General features: G+C 52.9%; 1 protein-coding gene and 1 non-coding gene across 2 annotated transcripts; both read left to right on the forward strand.

Annotated features, from left to right (window-relative positions):
* Positions 1–6383: 6383 nt before the first annotated feature.
* On the forward strand, positions 6384–14533 carry ODC1 (ornithine decarboxylase 1). The gene is made up of 12 exons (XM_026518811.4): positions 6384–6664; positions 9251–9394; positions 9664–9796; positions 10082–10255; positions 10444–10616; positions 11302–11436; positions 11555–11636; positions 11825–11908; positions 12684–12846; positions 12930–13042; positions 13127–13341; positions 14056–14533. Exons 3-12 carry the CDS (start codon positions 9695–9697, stop codon positions 14198–14200), a joined length of 1386 nt encoding a protein of 461 aa, XP_026374596.1. The 5' UTR covers positions 6384–6664; positions 9251–9394; positions 9664–9694; the 3' UTR covers positions 14201–14533.
* LOC113247546 (small nucleolar RNA SNORA42/SNORA80 family) lies at positions 8186–8320 on the forward strand. The gene has a single exon (XR_003313291.1). It is a non-coding gene; the product is annotated as a small nucleolar RNA SNORA42/SNORA80 family (small nucleolar RNA).
* Positions 14534–20051: the final 5518 nt, after the last annotated feature.

Genomic DNA, 20051 nt, shown 5'->3' on the forward strand with positions numbered 1-20051 from the left:
ATGTGATCCATTCCACTTAATGAAACAGGAAGGGAAGTAGGCTGGGGAGAGTTAGTTCTGCGTAAAGAGAGATAGAGGAAGAGAGGCCCTCTCCCTCTTCCCACGAGCCTTTGCTTTATAAACCGTGTCCGAAGCTGAGAACCCGGGCAGCCATCTGCAACCATGAAGGGAGCTGGGCCCTCACCCTGGGCATGGAAGTGAGAAAGATGAATGGGACCTTGGTTTTTGGTGTTGTTTATGAGTTTCTGAAGGAATGAAACTGGAGCCTCCCTTCCTTGACATTTCTTGGTATGTGAGATGATTAGTTTTCCCTGTTGCTCAAGCCAATAGGAAACGTAATACTGTGCTTACTGGAACTCTTCTTAGGACGGGTCCTCCATGTTAGCAGGAAGAAGATTCTCACAAGCTTTTGGAAAGGGAGCCGTGCCCGTCATTAGCCTGCTTGATCTCATACCCATCCCCCCACATCCCCAAGGCCAGACTCTGATTCTCCCATGGATGGGGGTGGGGGCTGAGTCGTGAAAATCACCTGCCAGCTCTCTTGCCAACAGGATCCAATCGGGAGGCCCCAGTAAGAGATTGGAGGATCAGAGAAGCTGGGTCCTTCTCCTCCTGTCTCTGCTTCGAGCAATATCCCCGGCATTGGCTGCTTCCCCTCAGTGGTTCCAGCCCCCCCCCACCCCGTCAGTGCCTCTCTGTGGTTCCAGTTCCCACTGGACAGCCCCCAAGTGGCCACAGCTCTGCTAGGGGCCCTTCCTCCCTTTTACACCCAACCTATGGTGGTAGCTGCTTTCTGCAGCTGTTAGATATACTGTTATCTCTGTAACTAGTTCCCATGTTAAATTCACCCCACTGAACTCTGGGCCAGGGCCCTGAATGATACAGGGCATGGCATGCCAAAGGGGAATGTTTCATACCTGCATGGGGCGGCTAACCCCTCCCCCTGCCCTTCGAGATCACTGGGTCCTGTTGTCAGCAGGATTTGGTTGGGCTGATGGGAAATGCACCTTGAGATCTGTCTGCACAACCGAAGAGTGGCCCCTGAGGGTCAGAGGTCGTCCCCAGAGTGAGTCCCGTCACATAGCCCTTAGTTCTCTTCCCAAGTGAAGCTGGGTACATGGATGGTTACCTCTCTCCATGTCCTTACCCTGAGTGCCCTCGGCCCCTCTGCAGCTCAGCCCAGCCCTGGAGGAGCCTTTCTCTCTGTTTCTAATACCCAGAGCCAGCTCATGCCTTTGTCCTTGGGCCACCGTGATGGTACCCTGTGTGGCCCTGTCCAGGTGACCAGACATACAGAGCACAAGCCTGGGAGCTGGCCCCCTCTCTAACTGTGCACTCCTTGAGGACAGGGACTTCCTTGGCAGCTAGAGGGGGCCTGGCCTAGAATAAGGGCTCACAGGTTGAAGGGGGAAAACATGCATCCCCTTGAGATGCTCCTACAAGCTGTCCTGATGAGCCCAGGGACACATTGCTTATGCCCAGGGCCCCTGTGGCTCAGCCCAGCACGAAACTGTTGACCCTTCAGTCTCGGGTCTGACTTGGCAGGTATGTGGAGCTCACACCAACCCCAGGCGGATCACACGCTTTCAAGAAGGCTTACATTGTGCCAGAGCCCTCCACATGCTGTTCCCTACCATGAGAGGAAGAACTCTTTTGGGCTTTGGGGTTTCCCAGAGGTGGGGCCCCACGAGGGTGGGGCTCCAGCAAGAAGAGGGACAGTGGCAAAACCCAGCACAGGTGCTGCCTCAGGTGCGCTCAGAGGCAGTCACCAGGAGCCTAGGAGAAAATCAAACGAAAGAGGCGGTGGGTCAGAAGGTCGGGCCCTTGGCAGGTGTACGAGGTGCCCGAGCACCCAGCCCAGAGCTGCAGCCCCCAGATCCTCCGTAGCCCAGGACACCAACTGCATGTAGGACACGCTTAAGATAAACACAGATTGAATGAACGAATGAACGACCGAAGGAAGAATATTCAGCATCTTTCCTCCCTCTGACCTGAGACGGCACAGAGAGAGAAATTCCCATGAGCTAATCAGCTGCGTAACCACAAGTCGCAGATTTCTCAGGGCAGCCCTCGCTCCAACCTAACAATGTTGAGCGACTTTCGTCTGCCAGGTACTGGGCTAGCAACTGGACGTGTGACGGTAAGTAAACTGTGGTCCTGACGTCAAAGGGGGTGGGAAGAGACAGGGGCCAAGACCCAAGGTGTCCGTACTGTGTGAGGAACACTGGGATGGCAGGTGGGCAGGGTCGGCAGAACGAAGCGGTTTAGGAGGACTGCAGGGTTTAGGGGGGTTTAGGACACGCACAGCCCAGTGCAGGACAGGAGACTGGGAAAGGGAGTGGGACAGACCTCTGACCGTCCTGGGTGCCGGGCGTCCAGACTTTAGCCTCTGGGCCCAAGGCCACCAGTGAAGAGTTGCAGATAAGCGAGTAAAGCGGTCAGATCTGAAAACCTTTGTCCTGCTGTCAGGCCCTTTGTGAGGAAGGTGTCATATCTGAACCCTGGCTCAGCCACACATCCTGGGACTCTGTCTTCCGGCTGCTCAGAAGGCAGGCTGTGGGAAGCAAGGCATTGCTAAAACCAATTTGCCAGTCAAATGAACTCCTGCTCCTCTGGACAGAGGCCACCCTTTCTCTGCAATGTACCGTGTGGCCACCGACCTGCCGCGGGGCGCTGTTGGGCTCCAGGAGGCCCTGGCCCGTTTCCTGCCAGAAGGCCTCTGTGCCAGCAACTACGCAGGGAGCCACGCCAGGGCGGGGGCAAGGTGGGGCCGTGAGACAATTTATATAACAGACGTCCTGGGACGTCCACTTACACATGGGTGTCTTCGGCTTCTGACAGATGCCTTTGGAGGTGCTCCCCTTCTGTGATGACACCTGCGTTGCTCAGAGCAAGGAGGGCCTCCCGGAAGCTCTCTGCGCCTGGGGCACATCATTTGGATATTGGCAAGGATGGCACACTTTCCACCTTGGAGGGCGGATTGGATTTTTGGAAACACCTCAAGCGATTCGAGGGCAAGGCTAGAGTGCTGGTGAGTGACTGAGCTTCAGAACACGTGGTCAAACATCCACAGATGACTCGAGTGTCACATGACTGCTTCCCAGCTGTCCTCAGTTAGGGTACCCTTGCAGGACCGGCCCTAACCTCTCCCAAGTCCTCATGTAACTGAATGTCATGAGCCTCACTCCGGAGTCGACTCTGGGTTTCTGGGAAGATATTTGGTGCAGTAGCAGATGACCTTGGACGCGTGGATGGAACACAAACCCATTTTCCAGGAGGCTCTCAACGTCTAATATTCCAATATCGACTACACGGATACATAAATGTCCGCCGAGTGCTGTCTTCTATGTTATTTAATTATTTCTAGTAAAGGGGACTCCTTAAATTTGTATTCACTTTACATACCTTCATAAGCCCTTTCGTGTTAATAAGTTAAAGAAGAAAAAAAACACCCTCTTTTTCAGACATATCCTTATTTTTGGTTCAAAAAATGTATACGGCGGATTTATACATGAGTCTCGTTGTAAAGGAAGTTAGAGATTCTTAGAACATCAGAGTGCAAGAGCTGGCACGTTTATGTTTGCCGATCCAACCAGAGAGCGTTTTACATGGGGAGCCAGACACCCAGAGAGGGGAAGGGAAGCCCAGGGCTCCAGAATGAGCTCGGTGGTGAAGGTAGCTAAAAAAACGCGAGTTGGTCCTGGAGCTTAGGAGGGATGACTGAGGACACAGATCTTAAATGGCACGTCCAACACGGTTTTTGGTGTATTTTTTTGTTGTCAGTACGGCTTCTGTACCAAACACAAAAACCTCACCTTCATGTTAGTGTAACTTTTAGGCGTTGGGCACCACGTAGTTGACAAGGAGCTGCTGCTTTTCTCCAAGGAAAGAAATAGTCCGGGAGACGACACAGTCTACCGAAAATACGCAGAAAGACATTAATGCCAAGCATATGAATAAGGCCAGCTTTAGTCATCGCCGATTTATCTTCTCAAATCCAGGTTAGTAGCTGGGTTTAATGACTCAGGCCCTGCTAACTCCCAGACCCAAGGCCAAGGGCCTCTCCAAGAGTTTGCCTGTGGCCAGCCGGGCCAGCGCTCAAGGAAGCAGCACTGCCTCCTTCCCTTGCTTCTGTTTCCCTATCTGGGTCAGACGGATCATCGGGGCAAGACGTGGCTTCCCCAGAGGAAAGTACGGCATGCGGGCAGGAGTTTGCATGTTTGGCGTGGCTAGCAGGAGCGGCAGCAAATCTGTGTGACCTGGGTGTGAGTGGCATACACGCACAGCAGAGGGACACACCACCTGGCTTCCTCAATCAAGAACTTGCCTCTCATTCCGGTTAATACTCTAAATCTAAAATATAATCACACATCTGAGCTGACACAGGACCCTAGATCTGGCCCAAAACTTTCCCTTAATGGCTAGAGACACACTGGCTCAGAAAGTCGGGGAAGTGGCCAGGTCACACTCCCACGGTGGCAAGCTGCTGGCAAGACGGGGGCTGACCGTCCTTCCCTTCACGCCAGGCCGCTACCAGGACCCCATGTGCCGAGACATCTGGTCCCCGCTGCCTGGAGGAGGCTGCAGAGCGGGGACAATGTTCGCTTGGCAATGACTGGCTGATTGACATGCCAAGGAGAACTGTGGGTGTGGACCCTCTTCCCCACTTGGCCGTGGCACTGGACACGGGAAGCTTCTGGAATGTGAGGAAAAGTCTGTCACTGGGACAAAATGTTTCTTCACAGAGGGGGGACAAATACCAGGGTGGTCACCATGATTCTAAAGCTGTCTCATTTACTGCCTGGGCTGTCATGTTCTCGGATGGGTTGCTTATCTCATCCTTCGGTAGAAATTAAGCTTGTTAGGGTGGAGGTAACTCCCCTCCTCCCTCCCCTAGTCCAGTGGCGCCTGGCACCCACCCAGTGGCTGCTCAAAGACTATGTAAAAATAAAGTTGAGCGAGGTGGCAGTACAAGGGAAGTTTTTCAAAATCTCACAGGGTTCTGCAGCTGTAAAGATCCTGTGTCATCTAGTCAAACCTCGCCGGAGGCTCAGAGAAGGGAGGTAATTGATCCGAGATCACACAGCAAGTCAGTGCCAGGGACAGGGTCCAGCGTTGAACTCCTCCAAGATCCCTCTGCACCAACCCCCACCTGCCAGGGCTAGCTTCACACGGTCTTTAAATCCTCACCGGCAACCCTCAGGTGGGTCACGCCCCACACTCTAGGTGGGACGCGATTGCTGCATTTTGTGGTCAAGGGACAGAATCGTAAAAGGAAAGAAAAAAAAAAAGTGCCCCACGTTCCTTCTCCCCTCCCTGGGGTCAGCGGTGGGTGGTGGCCCACACCCCAGAGAGGCACAGTCCTCCACCAGAGGCTGCAAGCTTCTAGGGATAACTGATTTCCTAAGGCTTTTGCCTTTATGGATTCATTGTGCAGACTCTTGTTGTGCTGGGACTTACAGGGCTCTTCAAAGCAAGGCAATCGCATCCGCCCTTAGAGAGTCACTGACGAGTGCTGTCCACTATGGTAAAGGGCAGTGGAAGGGCTCGGCGGCCTGTGGCCCCTCTACCTCCTTCCCCTGCGGCCCTTAGACAAGCCTCTGGCTTAATACTGCACCTGTGTCTTCGCGTGGCTGTCGCTGCCAGCCATCTAGACGCAACACACCTGGATACGTTTATTGGCGCAGAGGCTCAGGAGCAGCGCAAAACCGTGCCGCCAGCTTGCCAGGTGACCCTCCGTACGCACCTTGCCCCTGTCTGCGTCTGCGTTCTGTTCTTGGGGTGAACCCAGAATCGTTACAGGTCGCTTCCTTGGGACTGGAGGCGCCTGGCAGGAGGGGCCAGAGTCCACCCGGGAGGGTCCACGTGGCCCGCTCGTGCCCGCGATCGCCTTTCTCTGCCCTAGGACTGAGGCATTTAAAGCCAAGTGGAAGAACAGTTCTGCCCAGCGCGGATGCTGAAATTCGGCATCTATCAGCTGCAGGTTTCCCAATTCTGCGGCGCCCGCTCCTGCCCCAGGGTTGAGGTCCAGCAGAGCAGCGGGTGCCGGAGGGCCCGGGATCTGAGGCTTCGTGCGCGTGCGCGGGCCCGCCGCAGGGCCGGGAAGGGCGCGAGGCCGCAGGGGGAGCCCTGAGGCGGCGAGCGCGTGCGCGTGCGCGTGTCTGCCGCAGGGCCGGGAGGGGTGCGAGGCCGCTGGAAGCGTCCTGCGGCGTCGTGCGCGTGCGCAAACCTGCCGCAGGGCCGGGAGGGGCGCGAGGCCGGGGGCGGGCCGGGTGGTGCTCGGAGCCGCTGACGTTGAAGGGCCCGCGCCCCCCATCCTCCCTCCGGCCCCGGGTTGGCCGCCGCCGCCGCGCTCCGCCCCCTTCCTCGGAGGACGCCCGGACGGAACCGATCGCGGCTGGTTTGAGCTGGTGCGTCTCCATGACGACACGCGCGGTGCTATAAGTAGCGGAGCGGCGGCGCGTCGGCTTTGTCAGTCCCCTCAGCCTCCGCCGCCGCCGCCCCTCTGCCAGAGCTCCGGCGCCACCTCGGGCCGGCGGTCTTCCGCGGGAGGGAGCGAGGCGGCGGGCGGCCGGCTGACGGGGGCGGCGGGGCGGCCGGCGGTCCTGCGCGCTCGGCGGCGGCATCTCCATGGGGCTGGCCCGCGGCGCCGGTGCGCTCTAAGGTGAGAGGGGGCGCGTCCGGCCGGTTGGGAGGCGGGAGGGGGGACGGCCACGTGTCCCTGCGCGGCGGGCTGGAGGCCCGGGACTGACCCCGCGCCTGGAGCTGCGAGGGACACGTGGTCGTCGCGCCGGCCACAGGTCCCTACCCTGGTGAGCCGCTACTGTCCGGGGCCTGAGTTCCCCTGTGAAGCGGCACTTCGGACCCCCGGACTCTGCGCGCGCCCGGCGGCCACCCTCGCCGCGGCCCTTCCTGCCCCGGATCGCCCCCCGGCTTAGGGCAGCCAGGGCTGGAGGGGACTGCGTCTCACCTCTTCCGAACCACGTCAGTGGGGATTCTGAGCCGGAAGCTGTTGGGAAGGTCCGTGGTTCTTTCAACCGCTATTCTTTTTTTAAAACCCATGTGGCAAGCCCGGCAGCAGGTGCAGGAGAGGTGTGAGCGAGCCCGTGCAGGTCTCGGGCTCCCATCGCCCAGCTCACTTTTATTAGGATGAGGCGGACCATTCTGCCTCGCTGTCCTGGAATTTTGTTTCTCTTAGTTTTTGTGTACAGAGGAAATGACCCAGTGTAGAAATTCGCCAGAATTGCTGGAGCTATGATACAAAATAGCCTTGTAGTAACTATGCTAATACATTCCCCATTAGCTGTGCCTTAGAATTGTCTGTGTAAGGAATTTTGAATGACTTAAGAGATTTAAGAAAGGCCTAGAATATGGAGATCTCAGTTCAGGCGAACAGACTTATACGTAGGAGGCAGCCCTCACATTAAAAAAAAAAACCAAAAACCTGATTGTGGTTGTTGGAGAATCCCAAATAATTGGTAAGTGTGGGGAGCAGAACCTCTTAGAAACGTCTGGGGAGGACAAAGAATGTGTTGACCTTAAAGCTAAAATTGGGCATAGTTTAGTTGACTTGTGAAATTTTTTTCAGTTTGTTTAAATTTGTCTCTGTCTCTTGTATAGTACTTCCCAATTAGCAGGAAAGAATTTCATAGCAGAAAAGTGCTATCCTGTGCTCACTGACCCATCATTTTAAGTAACTTAGCTCTACAGACCGCTAAAAGGTGAAATTTCTTTCTATTGCAAGTTACTAAAATAAAGCTTCAAAAGATACTTAATAGTAACATGTTTCAAAATAATAACTTCCCAAGTTTAAGCTTGAACATTGTAAAGCTTTTTAACAAGACCCTAACTAAATAGCCTAGTCTGTCACTGCGTGTACCTGTGTTAAGTGTTAATTATATAGACAAAAAGGGTTTTCTGTCCCTTTAGTCTCTTGACTTCCCCTAGAGGTGGTTTTGGTAACGTAGGAGATTGACAATGGAAAGTCACATTAGATCAAGTCTTAAAACAAGTTCTACCAGGGGCGGCCGACTGGCTCAGTCGGTAGAGCGTGCGACTCTCGATCATGGGTGATCCTGGGGTTGTAAGTTCGAGCCCCACGTTTGGGTGTAGAGATTTAAAAAAATAAATAAAATCTTAAGAAAGAAAAAACCACACAACAACAACAAAGGACAAGTTCTACCATGCATGGGTTTGGATTTATGGCAGGCCCGTCCCTGTGGGCCTCTCATAGTGCCCCGTGCCAGAGCAAACTGTGGCCCCGAACCATTGCCTGGCCTCTGTGCCGTAGGCTGCAGGCACTGAAGTGGGTCGCACAGTGAAAAAAGAAAGTCCTGCCTAGCAGAAGTTATAAATAAGTTAAAATCAATAATTTTAAGATAGCTCATTCACCACTGTCACATTTCTTGAAGACCAAGGTCAGTGGCTCTGAATGTCATGAGCTTTATTTTTGCTTATTCATAATTCATGTTTGTTTCCTTGCTTTTGTTATTTATAAAGTTAGCCAAAAATTACTTCCATGTGATTATTGTTCATAGCTAAGCAAGGATGAGGGTGCCCGTAAGGACAGATGAGATTTGCAGAATCACGGACGTGGTGATAGGCAACACTGGTTTAAGAACGCTGATTTCTGATCAGATACAGCGACTGTAATATAGTCTGTTGATAAGAAGATTGTACTGTAAAAACACATGCTTGGCTTGAAAATAAAATAGCATAAAAAATTAGCTCGTAAAATTCTTAGGAAACAAGAGCACTCAGTAAGTTTAGCCTTAGACGTTTCCACAATGCCTTTTGGTTATTAAAAGTTCTGTGTAAGACTTAGTGAAAACAGGAGGTAGATGTTTATAAGGCGCCTTTCAGTAATTACTGAAATGCTATTTTGAGCTTCCAAAGAGCTAACGCATCCCTAAAACCAGATAAACTGGCCATTATAAAAATTGTTCCATTTTAGTGAAGTGATGATTCTGAAGCCTTTCGGTAGGTGTTTTAGCATGACTATTTGAAGTGCTTATTTTGAGGTATATAGTAGTATGGATAGAATTTTCGTGCGTTCCTTTGAGAAAGTCGGGTGTTGAATCTGCCGTGTGCTTGGATGGCGGAGAGGTTTATGGATTCCTGTGACTTGGAAGAGCGGGGTTCCCAAATCCAGTGAGCGAGCTGACTACACAGAGAGCGCTTGAGCAGCCCTCCTTCCTGTGTGCTTGCATCACCATCAGGGCCTGATCTTTCCATTTGATGTGTTCCTAAGGCGGACAGCAGATTGTGTTTATCAGAACATTTCCACTGCTGCACCGGGGGCACACGCATCTTCCCCAGGACTTGGAATTCCGGAGAATTGCCTTTGTGAGAAGCTGGCAATAATTTCTTTAAATTCCATCTCTTAGTTTTCCATGTAAGTATTCATGGTTTTTGTTAAGAATTACTGTGTATTGGGGTGCCTGGATGGCTCAGTCAGTTAAGCATCTTCCTTAGGCCCAGGTCCATGATCCTGGAGTCCCAGAATCTAGCCCCGAATCTGACTCCCTGCTCAGCGGGGAGTCTGCCTCTCCCTTTGCCTCTTCCCTGCACTGTCTCTCTCAAATAAGTAAATAAATAAAATTTTTCAAAAAATTACTGAGTATTGCAGTGGCTTCTGAGTAAATTTCTCCACCCTCTTTGCAGTTTGTTACGTTTCAAGGAACTTCAAGAAACCATGAACAACTTCAGTAATGCAGAGTTAGACTGCCATTTCCTCGATGAAGGCTTTACTGCCAAGGATATTCTGGACCAAAAAATTAATGAAGTTTCATCTTCGGTAAGCATTTTGAGTCCATGCTAGCAGTGCAGCTTTGAAAATGCTGGGCAGATGAGTGAGAAACTTCACTGGGGTCCTAAGGAAATGTAATGGAACTCACATGTCTTGTTAGGGAATTCAGAATTTATTAGCTATGGATCACTCAGCGGTAATAGTGATGTTCGTGTCAGTGACCAGGGTAAAGAGAAGAGGATTCATTGAGACGGATGGGAACAAGAGGGGAGGCTGCATGGGGGAAGTATGATTAGGTCGCTAATGAGTTCCCCACAACCACTTTTGCTGTAGGATGATAAGGATGCCTTCTATGTCGCCGACCTTGGAGACATTCTAAAGAAACATCTGAGATGGTTAAAAGCTCTTCCTCGGGTCAGCCCCTTTTATGCAGTCAAATGCAACGATAGCAGAACCATAGTGAAGACCCTCGCTACCATTGGGACAGGATTTGACTGTGCCAGCAAGGTAAGCTAAAGCAGCGGGACTCAAAAACGATGATCTCAGGTGGCCCTGGTGTTCCCAACGGGGCAGATCAAAGTTGTGTTTTTTGGGCAATAGACAGTAATGAAAGTGGGGAGACCGAATTCCTACGTTTTCCTGTTTCTTTCATTGATTAGTTTCATATACATAATGTACTCTCTCATCTTTTTCAGACCGAGATACAGTTGGTCCAAAGTCTCGGGGTGCCTCCAGAGAGGATTATCTATGCAAATCCTTGTAAACAAGTGTCTCAGATTAAGTACGCTGCCAACAATGGAGTCCAGATGATGACTTTTGATAGTGAAGTTGAGTTGATGAAAGTTGCCAGGGCGCATCCAAAGGCAAAGTGAGTGACCCCTATTTGAGGGCAGGGTCGCAGATGGGATCTGCACGCTGTCAGATTCACGTTTCCAGTTTTGAGATTTCTGTACTTTAGTAAAAGTGTGCTGGGTCAGAGGCAAAGTAGAAAATCTTAAATCCTCTTGATGAATAAAGCCATAGGAGACTCTGAGGGCACCTGGGAGGCTCAGTTGGTCAAGTGTCTGCCTTCGGCTCAGGTCATGATTCCAGGGTCCTGGGATCGAGCCCCGCATCGGGCTCTCTGCTCAGCGGGAAGTCTGCTTCTCCTCTCCCTCTGTTCTCTGTCTCGTTCTTTCTCAAGTAAATAAATAAAAATCCTTTAAAAAAAAATATGAGACTCAATCCACAAGGTATCAGAGCCACAGATTTCTTTTTTTTCTTTTCTTTTTTTTTTTTAAAGATTTTATTTATTTATTTGACAGAGATAGAGACAGCCAGCGAGAGAGGGAACACAAGCAGGGGGAGTGGGAGAGGAAGAAGCAGGCTCATAGCGGAGGAGCCTGATGTGGGGCTCGATCCCATAACGCCGGGATCACGCCCTGAGCCGAAGGCAGACGCTTAACCGCTGTGCCACCCAGGCGCCCCAGAGCCACAGATTTCTATTTATTTTAACCATTGGCTATAAGTGGTCTTCTGTCATGGGAAATTTGATACAATTTTTCTGCTTCTAGGTTGGTTTTGCGGATTGCCACTGATGATTCCAAAGCAGTCTGTCGCCTCAGTGTTAAATTTGGTGCCACACTCAAAACCAGCAGGCTTCTTTTGGAACGGGCAAGAGAGCTAAATATTGATGTCATCGGTGTCAGGTGAGATCTTGGTGGTGGCGTAGAGGCTAAGATACAAGACAATGCACGTTTTAATAGGTTTTCTCCCACTGTAAATAGTAATTTTAAGAAATAGCATATTCTGCTTTCTTTACCCCAGCTTCCACGTGGGAAGTGGCTGCACGGATCCTGAGACCTTTGTACAAGCGATCTCTGATGCCCGCTGTGTCTTCGACATGGGAGTGAGTATACACACACCCAATTCCGGGGTGGCGGGGTGGGGAGCAGGGCTGTAACTAGACTCAGTTCTAGAATTAACCTTTTGCAGTAGTCATCCCATATTCCAGAGGCTTACACCCATCCACTGCATACATTTTCATGACTTGTTATCAGTCTGGCTACTCGATTGACTCAACTTTCTTACCTTTAGGCTGAGTTTGGTTTCAACATGTATCTGCTTGATATCGGTGGTGGCTTTCCTGGATCTGAGGATGTAAAGCTTAAATTTGAAGAGGTAATTTATAACCAAAATCTTCATAGCTATTTTAGCAAGTTTCATTTTGGTGTATTTCAGAACTTATGTGTTTTAAGTAATACGAAAAGAAATTACACAAACATAAGAATGTTTTGGTGTGATATCTTCAGTGAGTTCTGTGCTGTTTAAAATTGTAATTAATGTGCTTTGGTTTTCTAAACGACAATGAGTCATTTCCCCCCAAATTGTGGAAAATAGTTGATTATTTTAGGAAATGTTGCTATGGAAAGAGTGTGCGGACTTCAGACATCATTACCCCGAATGGGGTTTTCTGAATTTTGTACTTTTCTTTGAACATCTTAACTGTTTTAGTCACTTAGGAAGTTGAAGTGGACGTCTTACCAAGTGAACCATTACGTGGCGGAGTTTATGAAATCGATCCACCTTCTTACTAAAGTTTTGTGAGCTAGGCAGAATAGAGTTTTATCCTGTTGGCATGTATTTGATAGATTAAAATATTTAGGCATCTTGATAACCTCAGTAAGGAGTAATAAAGTGTTGTTTGATAGAATCCTACCCATAACATCTTGTAAAGGGTAGGCGGTATCCAGAGGGGAATCCAGACGAAACCACAGGGATATGCAGCCTGGTTTTTAGGGAGATGCTGGTTTGTTGGTTTTTCTTGGGCTGTTGTTGGACAGTAACCCTCCCTGCTGATGGCTGCTCTCACGTCTTTTATGATGTCCTATCACAGCACTGGTTTTCGCTCTGCCGTGAGCTCCCCTTGATGACTGTCCTCGTCTCTCTCTCGTAGATCACCAGTGTTATCAACCCAGCCCTGGACAAGTACTTCCCGGCCGACTCGGGAGTGAGAATCATAGCCGAGCCCGGCAGATACTACGTTGCATCAGCCTTCACGCTCGCAGTTAACATCATTGCCAAAAAACTCGTATTAAAGGAACAGACAGGCTCTGATGGTACGTATAAAGGGCGAATCGTGGCACGCACAGCTGTACGTTGGTACAGAAAGTGGTAATTGAGTCTCTTTGTGCCTTTCCAGATGAAGACGAGTCGAGTGAACAAACCTTTATGTATTACGTGAACGATGGAGTGTACGGGTCTTTCAATTGTATCCTCTATGATCATGCGCACGTGAAGCCCCTTCTGCAGAAGGTACCTTCCGAACATAGTATGCACAGCAGTGAGCATGCGTGGTCAGGACAAGGGTAGCTAGTCACTTTTCTCTCTCGAATGTAGAGACCCAAACCGGATGAGAAGTACTATTCAACTAGCATATGGGGACCAACATGTGATGGCCTGGATCGCATTGTCGAGCGCTGCGACTTGCCCGAGATGCACGTGGGCGATTGGATGGTCTTTGAAAACATGGGTGCTTACACTGTGGCTGCTGCTTCGACCTTCAATGGATTCCAGAGGCCAACTATCTACTATGTGATGTCGGGACCGACATGGTTAGTGACAACGACGCATGTCTGTGGTTTGATAACAGATTTCTTCCGGGGTTTCTGCTGGCTCTTGTCTGGCTGAATAAGAAATCGTCTTGTTTAGATTTGATTTAAATGCTAACAAGGTTTTGAAAAATAGTTCATTTTCTGCCTGTATTAGGAATTTATACTTTAGGGTCTCCTGGGTGGCTCAGTCGTTAAGCGTCTGCCTTCAGTTCAGCGTGTGATCCCAGGACTCTGGGATCGAGCCCCGCATCAGGCTCCCTGCTGCGCTGGGAGCCTGCTTCTTCCTCTGCCGCTGCCCCTGCTTGTGTTCCCTCTCTCGCTGGCTGTCTCTGTCTCTCTGTCAAATAAATAATTAAAAAAAAAGAGAAAGAAAGAAAATATGCTTTAGAAAATTTGGAAAATAGAAATGAAAAGAAAATCCGCTGGTGATACTGATCTGTATCTGTTTTCAGATTTTTACAAAGGTGTACCTATTTCAAAAGAACTCTCAGGGTATTTTGCATAAACAGGATATTGTAAAGAACGCACATGACTTGTGCTTTCCCTGTTACCGAAAAGGTGCTCCTGAAGAAAGGCTTGCTTTAGAAATACATTGAATTGCCTCCCGATGACGTAGTAACCCAGGAGGTAAATAGACTCCCGAGCGAGTGACTCTCGTGTGAAGCTGCCCGTTCCGGGGACTCCGGGTTTCTGAATGTGCCACTTCTCTCTCAGGCAACTGAGGCAGCAGATCCGGAACCACGACTTCCCAGCCGAGGTGGAGGAGCAGGACGTCAGCACCCTGCCCGTGTCCTGCGCCCGGGAGAGCGGGCTGAAGCGCCCCCCGGCCGCCTGCGCTTCGGCCAGCATTAACGTGTAGGTGCCACTCCTGTAGCTGTTACCTTCGAGTTTAGCTTGAATTGGGGGGTTTGGGGGGACCGTTTAACTTCATTCCTGCTCGTTTTGAAATGTCTAAGTAGGGTTGGCACGGATTCAACAATGTGGAAGACTAGGCGATGGGGTCACTTATCTGTGTTCCTATGGAAACTATTTGAATATTTGTTTTATATGGATTTTTATGCAATTTTCAAACATAATACTAAGGCGTGCCCCTCCGCTGCTGAGCAAGCGTTTGTAGCTTGTACGTTGGCAGAACGGGCCGAAAGCTTAGTGTTGTGACCTGTTTTAAAAATAAAGTATCTTGGAATAATGAGGCATCGGGGAGTTTCTGCTGTGTGTCCATTCCGGATGGCTCACCTTGAATGTGTTTTGTAAGTGGAAATTGATGTCTTGTCCCAGAGGACTTAGGAGTTGGTGGTTTTCGGACTTAGGAGTTGGTGGTTTTCAATATTTTGAAAATCCATCCATCGAAATGCCGTCTTCCTGTTCAGCACTTCTGTTTCAAGTGCACGCGTCTTGGGGGGGGTTTGCCGCGGCCCCTCCCAGGGAACAGCAGCTCCAGCCCCCACGTAGGTAGAAGGAAAGCATGGGTGAGGCAGACCGTCCCCTCTGCTGCTGACGTGGCTCCGCCCGCCCTGCGTGTCCCCAGAAGCGGCCGTGGGAGGGCCCAGAGCCCTTTGTTACATGCCTCCTGTCGGGGCTGTGGCCAGGGAAGGCCCCTGGAGGCCCCCGAGCGCTGCCTGCGGGACAGATGTTCCTCCCACTTGTCTTCCCTCCAGGGACAAGTTGCAGAGCTGCAGGTTAGGAATGTGGTACAACATGGGGCAGTCCGCGTGTCTTCATAAACTCAACAACAGTTGTCCTATGCTGTAGATCTCTGCCTCCTTTGACTCTGACCACCGGCCTTCTGTGTTCTCTTACTCAACTCCTACCCCTCCTCCCCGCAAAACGACATCAGGCTCTTGTACTCTGGAACCCCCAAGATGAGCCTCTCCAATCTTACAGTAGCCCTACGTGGGGAAGGAAGGCCGTGCAAAAGCCAGATGTGGCTCTAGGAAGGCCTCTAGTCCCCGCTGTCCCTGGGCAGCACTGTCCTCCAGCCTTAGCAGAGGGGAAGACCACGGAGTCCAGAGGGGAGGGAGTGCTGCAGGGCCTTTCATCTTGGGAAGAAATGAAGCCAAGCCCTTCAGCAGGTGCTGTCTTAGTACATTTGTTAGTACATTTACCAAAGGCTTTGAGGGGAACGACCTGTTTCCTGAAAAGCCACTCCCCGCCCCCCCACGACCCAAGTTCCACACGGACACTGCCGTGGTTGCGGAGTTCCCGCTTCCTCGGCTGCTCAGCCAGGCTCAGGCCGGGCATGTCACCAGCTCTGCTCTCCCTTCCTAGACCTGAGAATACAGTTGTAGTTGCCGTAAGTACGTACGTAGTATCTCTCAGGAGCTACAAACAAAATAGTTCTGACCAGAGTGGGGGCCAGGGAGAGGGAAAAACCTCTTCCACTGACTGTCCCACTTCTGTGAGCACGTGCTTTTCTGAGTCCTCCGGATGTTCAAAATAAAGGAACTGGTGTTGAGAAATGGGAGCTGGTCACCAAGCCTGGCATCTTGGTAAATTAGGCCTCGTACTTGGACGGGAAGGGATTGAGATCTCCTAGTGGCACCAGTGAGCTTGGATGGAAAAGAGAAAGGGGGAGAGTGTCCTTTCCACTCAAAGTATGCCAAGGACCTGGACACTGCTCTTCTCTCCGCCAGTCCACCCAGCTGGCCAGTGCCAATGGGGACGGAAACAGCTCCAGGTTGTCCCCTTCCGCCACACGACAGCCCCAGCCTCACTCTGGACAGCCTGCTTAACCACTTCCAAGCCCCCAGAGTTCCCTGGGCTTTGCCAAGGCCACGTTCGGGTCTGGAGGGTAATGTGGCCTGGCCTGGGCCAAATGGCCTTCTCTGGTCCTTACACCCGGGAGTGGGCAAGTGAGTTCAGTCACAGGATGGAGATCTCAGATGCAGGGTATGTGTCAACACTCCTCAAGGCCCTCCAAGTCCTAGGGTGCCGTGTACAGTTACCATTGCCACGTGGTGGTGAAAGATGGCACTGTCTGTGGGCACTGGAGTGCCTCGTTGGTTAAGCATCTGACTCTTGATCTGGGCTCAGGTCATGATCTTGGGGTCGTGAGATGGGGCTCCATGCTCAGCACGGAATCTGTGTCTCCCTCTCCCTCTGCTTCTCCCCACGCTCATATGTCTAGTCATTCACAGAAACTGGACACTTCAGACTTAGAGTGTGAAGTGACTGTGGCTCTGGCTCTACCAGGCAGCGGGTGAATTTTCCTCCTGAAAGTCCTGGAGACTGCAGACAGGCCCCTCACGGGAAGGGCCCGGGAGTATAAGCTGTTGGTCCAAGACGAAGGCAGGAGTCCCAGCCTGGCAGGTTCTGCATTCAGTTCACTCCGGGAGCATCTTAGGAATACAGCTCACAGGGCCCTCCCCCCACTCCAGAGATGGGGTGGTGTGGGGAAAGTGGGCCAGCACCCGGAAAGAGCAAGAGCCTCCCTGACTCCTGACAATCATACATTCGAGGTGAGAGTTGTAACAGAGCAGACACAAAACATTTGAGGTCAGAAAGGTAAGGGACAAATGGAACCATATGATCAGGGCTGACTTCGTATTAGAAGAGCTCTGGTCACTAAAAGGACAACATAATATAAAATAGACAAGACACAAATGTGGATTATCGGAAAGTAAGTGTGAGATTTCCAAACTCAGAGAAACGCACGTTAAAACAGACTGCGTCCCGTGTCCGGTGGGCAGATGAAGGGGTCTCCTCGTCCTGGCTCAGCAGGCGTGCTCCCACCCCAGACAGGAAAGGGATCAGTGGGAGGAATCTCTTTGCAGGCTGTCGCGCAATACCACATAGTCGGAACTCTCGGAGCCAGCAAGTCTAAGGCTTGTCAACCAGAAACCCCCTTACAGCCTCTTCCCTGTGCCCTGTAACAGCACATGGAAACACCCCCACGTGTCTGTCGAGTCGGGACGGTCAAGATGCCCAGTGGAGGGGCCCGTGGCTGCTCGAACCTGCGGGAGCTGCCAGGGCCGCCCTCCAGCCAGAGAGAAGGAGCAGGGTGAGGAGTGGCGTGTTGTGTGCTGCCGTGTACCCAGCGAACTGTGTGTGTGTGTGTGTGCGCGTGCGTGCATGTACGCACATCCCCGCGTGTGCGCAGAGCCTTTCTGGAAGAGCTGACAAACGGTGGAAAGAGAATTGGGGCCTGAGACTGCACAGAACTTCTACACGTGTCCGCATTCCTGATCTTAAATCACGGGCCTCCCAAGTGAGGACAGAGGCTCAGAAATAAATTGGCCCAGTCGCGCCCCACGGCCGTGGGCAGAGGCCGGCCACGTGACTCCCCATGCCCTCGGCGCCTCAGCTGGCCTGCAGGTGCGCTGCCGAGCCTGGAGCCAGAGGAAGCCGGCAAGTCAGGAGGACCTAAGAGTAAGGAGGTCTCTGCTTCCCTGGCCGGTCGTGCTCCTGGTCACCCACTGAAGAAAGAGCCGTGGTGGGAATGAGCCTCCTCTCCCCGCAAGGACGGGCCGTGGCTCCCTCAGGCTCCTTCCCCGCCGAGACAGCAGCAGCCCCTGTGGCTCCAGACCCCTGCCCAGGGGGCACCTGGAGCTGCGCGGACCCAGCCCCTCCCGGCCCCATCCCGGCCCGGCCCTGCTAGTGACAGGGCCTCCCGGGTCCCTCACTGGAGGCTGTTCCGAGGGAGGGTCAGTGAAGCTCAGAATGCTGGGCCCCGAGTGCCAGCACCTGAGAAGTCCTTGCTGCTATTTCTGGGAGCGGATTGTTCCATCCTCACTCCTGACTCTAAAATGGGGAGGGCCGTGAGCAGACGGGCCCTGGGGGTGGCTGTGAGGTGGCCTGGCCCCCGCTGCTTCTGATCCGCCCCGGGGACTGTGCACGAGTACTCAGCTCCCTGGCTTGACAAGTAGAGTTGCCAGACTCAGCAAATAGAAATATGAGACCGCGTGGGACACATATTCGTTGCCTGGAATTGAAATTTAACTGGGCGACACTATCGAAAGGCCTCGGAGTCCCGGGTATCAGGAGCCCAGCCCCAGCCTCTGTGCGCTGTGTGGCTCACAGACAGTCAAGTGCTCCTCGGAGCCTCAGTCTCCCGATCTGACAAGTGGCACAGGGACAGAAAGCTATACGAAGCAGGCCCCAGCGGCTCTGAAACCAGGCGGGAGGCTTTGGAGATTACCACCCCCAAGCCTGAGACCGCCCTCCCGGCCGCAGCCACCAGGGGGCAGCAGCACCTCGTGCTCCAGGCTCATCTGCCCAGCTGGGAGCTGTGACCAAACTGTCAGGTCACACACTTAGCAACGCTTGACTGAAGAGCCCTGACTGCCAGGAGGTCGTGGGAACAGGAGCAGGCCCTGGCTCAGACAGCCATCCAGGGCCTTCTACAGAAGTGGATCCGGGGCTATGAAGAAGGGGCTCCAGGCAGCCTTGGCCATAACCAGGCCACTGCCCCCCAAAACTCTTCCTGAGCCCCAATCGGTGAAGCTCATTCCCCAGGCCCACCGTTGCCCCTCCTGCCTCACACCTGCTGTACCAGCCCTGTGAATAGCCTTGCTGCCCTGCCCTTGCAGGAGTAGCACCCCAGCCACCTCTGAAGGTGACCTGGTGACCCTGCCCACTGCCCCACTTGCCCTGGAAAAGGCCCTCCCTGTCCTCTCCTGTAAGATGGTGATGTTGAGCCTCGGCCTCCCTGCAGCAGTGTGGGGGTGGGGGAGGAAGAGGGGTGCTGCTCTCCTGGGATCCCCCCCCACTGCACTCTCTTAGAGCTGGGGTCCAGGTCCCCACCTGTCTCCATGCATTGGTACCTAAGGCTACCAGTGTCACCCCCATCTTTGCATGGTCCCAGGCCCACATTCTCCCCACACCAGAGCTGCCCCCACGGCGGGGGGGGGGTCCGGTCCTAACCCTGGCTCTGGCCCCGTGGCCCCCATATCCGGGGGATCGAGGAGCCACTTGGCGGCCCTCGCTCTAAGCCGGAGAGCCTGAAGGGCAGATGTTGACCCAGGGGGTGGCTTCACCCTACCCCAAGGCCCTGCAGCCCTTCCCTCTGGCAGCCACCACACAGGGTCAATGGCACCGTCTTCCAGGAGAGGACAGCGAAGGCCTTGTCCAGGGTCACGAGGCTTCTCAGTGGCCAAGCCGAGACTCGTACCTCTGCCTCCATGTCCAGGGCCGCAGTGGTGCAGCTCCTGGGAGTGGGGATGGGCCACATGCCGACTCTCAGTCGTCATTCCCCAGCCACTAATCCCATGCCAGGCCTGGCACTGGGTCCAGGGACGAAGGTGACCGGGAGGAGAGGAACGGACAGTCTGAGGTCAATGCGAGGGAAGCAGCACTGTGCGTGTGGGTGGCGGGGTACAGGCACTGTCTGGGGGGAGCGGGCATGGCTTTCTGGAGGAAGGGACATTTGCATGTAGCCTTAGAAAGGGCCCGGAGTGTAGGTGAACACGAGTTTCAGGGGGGAGGAGGCAGGAAGGCCACTGTCACCCAAACTGGGGACGGGAGCCACGGCAGCAGCTCTGGGCCAGGCTGAGGGCCAGGGGCACGGGGCTTCCCGCCCCACACACCTAGGGGGAGCTGCCGGGGCCGCCACTGACCGCGGCCTCACCCACGTCTTCAGGCGCCACCCACTTGCCAACACAGGCCCAGGCCAGGTGCATCAGACTCGGGACACCACGTCTCTGCACCGGACGTGCCTGGCTGTGTGTCCATGACCCCCCCATGCAGGACAGACCCACACTCAGACACACAGA

Source organism: Ursus arctos, unplaced genomic scaffold, assembly GCF_023065955.2.
Source record: "Ursus arctos isolate Adak ecotype North America unplaced genomic scaffold, UrsArc2.0 scaffold_8, whole genome shotgun sequence".
Taxonomy (NCBI): Eukaryota; Metazoa; Chordata; class Mammalia; order Carnivora; family Ursidae; genus Ursus; species Ursus arctos.